Genomic DNA, 10,037 nt, shown 5'->3' with positions numbered 1-10,037 from the left:
GTGCAGGAGATGAGTCCAGCCCAGCCCCTGGAAGTCTTTCATCAGCCCAAAATAGCAAAGTGGAGATGGTACCAGCAAGAAGGGTCTTGATATTGACTGATGCTGGGAAGGTTGTGGTGTATCCATCATGCAAATTGCTGGGTTGCTCCGTTCTTGCTGGCCAGCCCACAGCCTTCTTCCTTCTCTAGGGAGCTGAACATTTCATGGATATGCACTGGGCATCCTGCCAAACCTGGCACTCCTCACCATGAGGCCTTCCTTATAGGTGCTGGAAATACAGAGTCTTTACTATTTTTGCAAATATTGAGGCTATTAGGGTGATGATGCAGGGGAATAGATGTTCATCGAATCCTAATGCCATGGAGAAAATGAGAATAGTTGGCTAGCATACTGGACAACAGCTGACACCACCAAGTTCAAGCAAAATTTGAACATAGAGGACAGAATAATAAGCAATGGGCTGCTTGCAATTTTGCAAGGAAATCACTGTGAAAAAGAGGCCTTGTTTCTGCATGAAATACAAATGAAAAAGCAATTTTCAGATGACATCTATAAGTGTTGCTGGTGTTCCAGTCCAGTGATGCAACCATAGTGAGTAAAATCCCTTTGTTCTTCCTTGGTTCCTGGTGCTAAAGTAAAATTCTCCAGGATAGGGACAGATGTATACTCAAAAGGAATATATGCAATTAACATAACTTCTTTCAGCCTTTTGCTTCTCTCCTGTCTCCTGCCCTATGCCAGCGCAACACTGCTGAGTATGGGCAGGGTCAGACCCAAGGCCACTGCTGCCCATCAGCCCCATTGGCTGCAGCGTGCAGGGATCAGTGCGCAACAAGCAAATGATGGAAAACAAACAGCAGTCTTCAGCCTGAAATAAATCTAGTAAGAGTTGCTGAGAATTGTATTATAAAACTCCAAAAAATGATACATCACATACAGTCTTTGTTGCCATGGTGCATGGCACGGATACAGCCAAAGGTTAGTGCAGTACACCCAGAGGTGCAAGAAGCTCCAGTCATCAAATGCTACTTGCACACCTGTGGTTATTACCAAAAGTGAACACACTGCAGCTGAAGGTGGGACTGTGGCACACATAGAGGCAGCCAGCTTTCTGCTTATGAGCTTGGTCTGCTGAGCTCCCATTGGAACTGATGCTTAAATTGGCAGGATTTAAACTATTTTAGGTATTTCTATAAAGTGTTGAGTCAGAATTCTAACTGCATTGGGAAAGCAGAACAAGAGAAATAAAACTAATAGTAGCTTCATTTCCACTCACTTTTGTGAAACCATTGCTAGAGCTTGGAAGCCACTTAGCATGATTACACAAGATAGAACAGCATGGAGCCCAGAGAAGCAGCCCTGTGGGATGCTGAACATCTCCAGTTCTCCCTGTGAAAGAGAATTAAGCCTCATGAGCTTCAGTTCACATATTCCACCCCTCAAAAAATCCTTTTTTGATGAAGACTCAGGAAATGACATGACACTGACATTTTTACTGGCACCAGAGCCTGTGTCTGGAGCTGGGCCTAGAAATTATATTAATTTGCATTTCCCCCCCCTCTTCTTAAATCTACAAAGCATCCATCATTCACCATAACATGTCATTCTAACAAGCTGCAAGGCAGAGATAGTTCGCCTTTGAACCAACTGGTAGCAGTCAGCGAATAACATCTAGGTAACCAGAACACCCTTCATCATGAACCTGATACCTTTAACAGCTAATTAAATCTGTGTAGGGATTAGGCTTTACATTGTATAGTTTTATGGTAACAAAACTCCGGCTTCCTAAGATTACTCTGAGCAGCTCCTTATCTCTGATGCTGAGATGCTTATCAGCAACATATGTTAAGAGCTCCTGCTATGTTTCCCAATGACCTTCGGGGACTTAATCAGCCCAAGTGTCAGGGGTTCAGGAGCTGAAGACATATATTATGACACAAACTGTAGCGTTCAGCCAGGCAGAATAAAAATTCAGGGCTAGAGTCCAAAGAAAAGGTCTCTGTTGCTTAACTTCTGTCCCTAATAAATTTGTCAATTAGTAAGAACAAACGTTAACTTTGTTTTCCTTGCCCTTGCTGTTGCTTTGTTAGGACCCACGCTGCGCGGTAATGCAGGGTGTGTACTCAAGTATCAGTGATGAGGGGAAACCTCAGATGATTCATGATTTGGGAATGTTTCACACAAAAATAGCAAATTCCAGCTTTATATCTGGAGGCTACCTATGATATCCAAGCATGTTTTCCAGACATAGAACCACCAGAGAGAGATCCAAGTAGGGGGAAATTTCCGTCCCTAGTTCCAGTGGCTCTAGGACTGTAGCCTTTTTTAGTTACATGCTGCTTTTAGAATCAGTGAGCAGTTGGTCCCAAAAGTCCAGCATGGTATGTGGGGATAATCACATCAAAAGAAGGATCAGCTTAAGACTTGCATGTCTTTATGTGCGTGCAAAATACAATTGCTATGAGTACAAAAAGTTTAGGCAGTGCCAAGACACGTTCATGAAAAGAGTAAGATCCTTTTTACACTATGTGTTGCATGAAGAAGGACCTAGCTATCGTGCTTGAGTGCCCTTGCATTCTCCAGATATGCGTGTTTCTGCTGATGAGACCTAACACAGAGCCATCTCCAAACTCCAAAACTTCCATTTCAGGTGTTACTCTGCTTGATTTTCCACATTCAAACGCAGCAGCAATTCCACTTTGTTCTAGTAGTTCTTCTGAAAAGGAGGAGTCAACCCCATCAAAGCTTTTCCTCACTCCTACTTAGCTGCTTATACCAGTATGTTTATCCCTAATCTCACAAATGTCTCTTTAGTTTGCAACTTACAGGGTTCAAATCCATGGAATCTCCCATGCATTTCATGAGTAAGGATAATACTGAACCATGCTGCATAGCTGCAGAATGGAGACAAAGCCAAGAATATGTTTGTGAAGCATTTGCAGATTTGCACTGCGTCTGCTGCTTCATAGAAAATAGCCATTTTGGAATGTAAAACATCCACCAGGAGATATAGCCTGACTGGAGTTTAGCTGAACATGCTGCATTCAGAATACAACAAAAAGTCCAGGTGTTTTCAAGGATATAAAAGCCATGGTCTAAGAAAAGAATTGTGGAACAGGGTGCCAAATACACAAATGTATTTATAGAAGCTCTGCTTGCTCTTGAAGCTATATATATGATTTTTTTATTATTATTTTTTTTTAAATTTAAGCTAATTTCCTCTTCTAAACCAGGTGTGTGCCTGTTCCCAGATTTCCCAGGCACTGTAAATGAAAGCTCATTAAGCGTAATGGCTCTATTGCAACTTCATCAGTCTGCATTACGGTGGATACATTTTACAGGTACTGCAAACACACAGGGAAGCATGTGATTATGTACATGTGGCACATATCATGAGTTGCACCATCTTGGAGAGAAACCAAAACTAAAAAATTTAAACATCTAAGCTGAACATTTCAAACTTCGGGGAGGCTTCAGATCTAGAGCAGATGAATATTGATGACTGTCTCCATTTTTGTTCCTGTGCCAGGAATTTCCTTCATGTAGTTATATCAGCGTATAATAACAGACAGAAGAAACAATGTTGAAGAATACTGGGGGGAGAGAGAGAGGATGTTGAGGAATGCAACATTTCCTATCAAGTGTAGTCTACTGGCCAGAATATTGCCTGGCAATGAAAACAAATGTCAAATACATACACGAAAACTTACATCCTTCCTGGGAGCCCTCACAGCAAAACTGAGAAGCATCTCACTTATTTTACTGTCTGATCTCCCAGCTTTTGTTTTCTCAGCTGTAAAATGCTTTAGCTTCAAGGAGAGTAATGGAGAAACACCTGAATCTGGATGCCCACAACTATGTAGTTGGGGAATTCATCTAGTACAAAGAAGATATTTGCCCTGGATTCAGCTCTGGTAGAGTTTACTGGTGATATCTCCCACTTGCTGGGCAAGTGATCTCATTATGTAGTTTACAAAGATCGTATTCCAAACTGCAATAAAGAGATGGAGAGTTCAAGTCTGATGCTGTGGGTTAATTTCTCTTGCACATTTGTTAACATAAACTGTTATGATTCTTGGAGAACTAGTACTTTAACAGAGGTCAAACTGAGAATGCAGGTGTGCACAGAACAGAAGAGAAAGTCAGAAAGTAGAAAACAGAGTGAAAAGATGGCAGGTTTAAGTATGGAATCAAAATAAAATGATGCATGTTTACATAAGAGCAAGGGCCAACATTTCAGCTGTAATGTAAGTGAGATGGAAGAAAGACAAGTGGGGAAAAAAAATAAGGCTTTAAGGAAAACTGCTACTCCTCAGGCAAAAGCCACAATACAATTAGATTAACCACTCCCTAACTGAGCTCTATAAACTCAGAGAAGATTCAGGCTGTGTAAGCAGTCTTCTATGAGCCGTTCTTTAAATGCAATTACTTCCAACCATTAAAAATTACTGAAGTTTCTTTACTATAGATACCCTCAGAAATGCTCATGGACCTGTACAATGGTAGAAATATGTAGATTTGTTAAGTGGCACTTACAATAACTAGCACTTGATAAGTTTCCCTGTCAGTAGATAGGATATAAGTAAATACAGGAAAGATTTACCTTATAACCCCTCCCCTCTAAGTTTCCAGTCTCTTATAATAAAATGAAAAGTTTTATCTATTAAAAATGTTGTGACCCTCATAAGGCTACAGAACACTGATATAAAATGTGAATAGTACAATATCCATTATATAATATATATATTTATATTTTAATATATTACATTTATTTCTACATAAGGAGGCTATAAATACTGTATATGCCTTATATTCATGGTTCCCAGCATCTGACTTAATAGTAAGAACAAACAAACAAAACAACCCAACAGTACAAAAATACAAAAAAGAACTCAGTAGAAATAGCTTTACATTTTAAAAGTCTGCATTGTGTCTACCAGTAGAGCTCTGGGACTACAAGAGCACAGTAAGAAGTTGTCCAACATCTACAATCTCACCATTTGGAGAAGATTGGAGCTGCCATGAAACCAGTCACAAATTCCCAAGACTACATAAATCACAATCTCTGCTGGTGTAAACAAACTTTTAGTTTGTCAATGACAGATGTGACTTACACCTGGGGAAGAGGGATGAGAAGAGAAGGCAGAGTGCCTTTTGGATAACCCATCAAGACCACAGGGCTGTCTATGGTCCCAATGTAAATTAACCCTCCCTCTCTACCTCTGCCCCAGGGGCAGTTTAGAGGGGAATTTTCTGCAGCACTCCTGACTAGCTCACTAGATCAGGTGCCTGGCAAGGGCTGAGGGTGCTGGGGAGGGTGTGGGCAGAGACATCACCATGGTAGATGTGCCCCATGCACCCGTGTTCCATCATCACACTGCTCCTCCTCATTAATCTCAACAAGTACATCTTCACCAAGGAAATGGAGATCACGAGGTTTAGTACAGCAACATCTTTCTCCACAAAGGATAGAGATCACCTCCCCCACCTATATTTAGCCCAGCCTATGTTTAGCCTTAGGCTATTGGTGAGTGTCACAGCCTTGAGATGGAGGTTCCCTTTTTTGTTTGCGGAGGTGCAGGCACGGGATAACTCTGAGAAACAAGAAGCCAGCGCTGTGCTGTTTCCTTCCTGGAGTCCAGCCGGGAAAAACAAGAGAGCAAGGCTGTGTCTTTATTTCGTACAATTACAAACAGTTGAGCTGAACGCCATGCCACTGTCTGTGTTGGGCTCAGCCTGTCACCAAGGTCCTAAAAGCCATCACGCTGCTTCTGCCATAGAGTTGGCACTGCACCCACACACCACAACCACAGCTTCGTGTCCTCAGCCACAAGTGTCTCTGGAGGATAGCACCCCACAGCCTGGCACTGCCTTTGGGCTGCAAGATGCTTCTGTATCCTCTTCCTGAAAAAATAAATGTCTTTCCCTAGGCCCACGGCCGCAGTCTCTGTACACACCAAATGTGAATACCACCAGCCAAGGCAAGGAAGGCACATCCCAGGGGATCTGGAGCCACCGGTTTTGGCTTAGAGTGGTGGGGACGCCATAGGTGCAGGGCTGTCATATGCCAGGCCGTGCGCACGAGGCAACACGGGGGAGGCCTCCTGGGCACACAAAAGTTCAGTGTCCTCACTGGAACAGACCATGGTGTCCATGTCGTCTGAGTGGTACCCCGACTGGTAGCCACTTGTCTGGTTGGATGCCTCGGACATGACGGACTCATTGCTCTTGCTGGGGGCTAGTGTGCTGCAAAAATACCAGATAGGTCAAGTCAGAGAGAAACAGATTTGTCTTCCGGAGGACAAGTGGGTGACTCCTGTGGGCAACTGCTTCACATCACAGCAACAATAAAAGCAAAACAGTCAATTCAACAAAACTGGCTTTAAGCCCTTTTAAACGTGTGTTTGATTATAAGGAGAGATCTTTTTATATGTCCTAACTAACCCTAATGAATGGAAAATATTTAATTTTATGATAGTAGGGAGTTGGATTGCAACTGTAGATGAGACAAAACTTTGATATGTTTTGTACAATACAGCCACAGTGCAGTTGTAACTGCTATACACCTTTGTTTATACAAAATAATTCCTCTGAGAAGCTCTCAGAAAGCATAAGTCAGATGAATGCCACTGTATTTCCTGTGAACTGCACAATCGAATCCCTGTACAATGCTCTGAAAATACACCCAGGTACATCCTGAAAACTTGAGGGCTGGTTTCAGAAGAAAGAAAGAAAGAATAACAAAAATAAGAGCTCTTTGTCATCCCAGTTGTATGTACTGGCTCAGTTCCTTCAAGGGGTGGTTGATGCTTTTGCAGCTGGTAAATACAAGTCCCTTCTATGTTGTGCTATCTTCCCTCTCTTGGTACCAAATGCAGATGACCAGACATAGAATAAACAACTTTTATTTGTGTGGTTTTAAAAAAAACAGTAAGAAAAATTTTGTATTTTAATAAAATCTACAAACCTATCAGTGCTTCGAATTACCGCAAGAAAAATTTCTTATTCAATCCTATTTGCAACCTGAACCTTACCTGAAGGGTATTTTGACTTGTTTATCTTGCTCTTCCAGTGTCTTCAGCTCTTCAGATGCAAGAACCATCCCACTGTCTGTCTGGTTTTCCTGTAAAAATGGTGAAAATGCATTAAATGGAAAGGGGTTTACAAAAATTTAAAAAATAAACACACTTCTCAATAAAAGGAAAAGACATGCAAAGAGCAGTCTCACCTCCTGAACAACTTTTACAGTGGTTACCAATGGGATATCTTCAAAAGTTTTCACACTCACAGGTCGGCTTTTTCTTTTGCTACCTTGTCGGTACTGACTGAAAAGAAAACAAAAACAATCACTTTGTGTCCACTATCCACAACTTGGCTGAAAACAGCACAGTGATATCAGAATCCTTTTATCTCTCTACAGAGAAATTAATCCTTTTGTCAAAACATGTTTTGCAAACCTCAAAATATCCATTTATTGAAAAGGACAAACCGCCTAACAAGTGACAAGTTTCTGACCTTCTGCTCCTGACAACCTTGATCTCTGAACAAATTCTAAGAAACAGATTTGAGAAAACAGCTCCTTTCCTCAGTTACGCTGGAGGGCTTCACTTCCTGCAAGCTTTGCTCAGAAGTATAATAAACAGAGGAGCCTGGAACAAAGACATGTGTCTCTTTCTTTGGGTTGAACTTCTGGGACCCCTGCCTGGACTCAGGACAACAACAGCAGACTCAGCAGACTGACGCCCTTAAACCATGGGGATCAGCTAAGGCAGGGCTGCATCTCTCCTGAAGGCTCTTCTCCAAAAGAAGCCCTCTGGTCAGGATGACGTCCATAAAAAATACGGACCAAAAAATAACAAACAGAAAAACTGCAGTTTCATGGGGGTACTAATAAAGCAAACACAACAGCCTTCTCTCTAAGTGAATCTGGAATAAAATGAATGCTGTCTCAGTTAAATAGCTCCAATTTATGTTCCTAACAGCTTATGGAGAAAAACACACTCTGGGCACTATGGATTTAGAATAGAAATCTGCATATACCTTGCAAAGGTGGAAGCAATACTCATCCCATTTCCCAGCTTTGACTTTAGTTATGCCAACTCCTGCTAGTCTCCCGTCGATTTTAATTTGCTTCAAGTATTCTTCAATATTCTCTATTCTCCCTATGCTTGCCTCTCCTACTCCAGCTTTGATTCAAAGTTTGCTCCTCAAAGCTACTATTTTTTGGAGAGTGAAAGAGACATTATTGAACAGATCAATCTTCTCTTCTATGTGAACAGTAACAGCCACGTCTACAAAATTCTTTTTCAGATAACAGAAGAACAAAGACTCAATACAAGTCTTATGTTCCTCATTTTGCTTCTCCTAGCACAGTTTCCACAAGTGCTTTCTCATTAATTCTGTCACACTGTAGAAAAAGAGATGATAAGTCTCTTCAAAAGTTTGATGGAGAGATTTTACATCTGTTCATAACAAGAAGTAGGCACCAGGAACAGCCATGTAAGAAGTGTCAGAAGTGGAAAATAAGTGTAACATTTTCAGTGTTAAATCATAGTTCAGGTATTTTAAAAGTTTGTATTTTGGAGTGCAACACTATTTAAACATAGGGCTTAGGGTTCAGCTCTAGGACCCTCAGTTCAGCTGAAGTATGAAATGCATTGTGACTACCTAGTTTTTTTCCAGGACCACACAGAAATGTGATTCTGCAGTACCCCAGATTACTGGGAACCCTGTCTGTCTTTGATGAGGGTAACACAAACAGTGAGGAAGAGGGGCTCAGACAGCACCTTGAGGAAACCACATGAAACCTGCCAGCAGAGTCCTTCTCTCCACTGATGGTTGGATCCATGTCCTGCCCTCTTTCTTCCTACACTGCAGCAAGCGCCCCAGGACATTCAGAATCTAAGCTGCTCCATTTGCTCTTAAGCAGCATTTGATGAGAAAATTACATTCTCCCTTACATACTATGGAATGAAACGTCCACAAAGGCCCCATGCCCAAAGCTCTCACAAGATCCAGCATAAGCCCCCACTTAAGTGCTTTTATAATTACTATAAATTCATTACTGGGGGACTAACCCCTGCTATGACATCCAACAACTATCTCTACAGGTCTACTGTGGATGCTCCCGCAGCACAACAGACGTAAGCAGTGACAATAATCCCAGTGACAATACTGTTTGCCTCACGTTCCCCTTAGCTATCAGTTCACGAGCTATTTACCAACATTCCAATTCAGGAGGATTCAGGCCAGGCAGGATTCCAGCCAAGGTTGAAAAAGATCATCCAGTCCAACAAGTCTTAATAGTAGATCTATTACTGTTCATATTTGAGGGTGCTGCAATACCAGAGCTTGAGCACACCTGATTTGGGTCAGTACAACTTTGTTCTATTTCTTAAAAACTAACAATGCTCTTCAATACTTTTGCTTTTTTTTTTTTTTTTTTTTTGAATGAGAATGAAATCTAAAGATCTATCATTAGCATTTGGGGGAAGTAAGAAACAGGTTTGGCCTACTGAAACTCTACAGATTCATTTATATCCCTATGGAGGAGGTTAAATATGGACCAGAGCAGCTGAAGTCTCTTCCTTTCATTTTCCCTGCCCCCAGCATGAACAAAAACTGCCCCGAGGCCCAGTAGGATGTCGATCATATAAAATACCTAATTCCTGCTGTGTTGTCATAGTGGAATTTAGGATCACAGACTTCCTCTTCCTCCTTACAGGAAGCAGGTGAAGTTGGGAGAGAGAGGCCCGAATCCTCTTCCATATTCAGCGATACTGACAAAGGAAGGACAACGTAGTCTTTACCATCCTGTAGAATGCAGCGAAAAAAATACAAAAATGAAAAGTGCTACAGAGAAACACAGTTTCACACACATACATGGAGAATGCATCAGACCAGGAGAGATATGTTGGCTGTTTTATTGAATTGTGAGAATTATATTGCCTCTGTAGGAGCAGATACACTAAAAAAAAAAAAGAAAATGTAAAGATCTACTGCCAAGTTGTTTCTTATTAAAAAAATGAGAAGTTTAT

At 41.4% G+C, this 10,037-nt stretch overlaps 1 protein-coding gene across 1 annotated transcript in view; it reads right to left on the bottom strand.

The window, feature by feature from the left end:
• Nucleotides 1-2,588: 2,588 nt before the first annotated feature.
• Nucleotides 2,589-10,037, bottom strand: part of KDR (kinase insert domain receptor) — a 29,578-nt gene continuing 22,129 nt past the window's right edge. The window contains exons 27-30 of the mRNA XM_048942242.1: nt 9,662-9,813; nt 7,229-7,325; nt 7,035-7,123; nt 2,589-6,246 (exon numbers count right to left, since the gene is read on the bottom strand). Coding sequence (XP_048798199.1) covers nt 6,027-6,246; nt 7,035-7,123; nt 7,229-7,325; nt 9,662-9,813 — 558 coding nt within the window. The 3' untranslated portion in view covers nt 2,589-6,026. The remainder of the gene's footprint in view (nt 6,247-7,034; nt 7,124-7,228; nt 7,326-9,661; nt 9,814-10,037) is intronic.

Source organism: Lagopus muta, chromosome 4 (assembly GCF_023343835.1).
Source record: "Lagopus muta isolate bLagMut1 chromosome 4, bLagMut1 primary, whole genome shotgun sequence".
NCBI classification, from domain to species: Eukaryota; Metazoa; Chordata; class Aves; order Galliformes; family Phasianidae; genus Lagopus; species Lagopus muta.
This window is presented reverse-complemented; position numbering and strand designations above follow the sequence as displayed.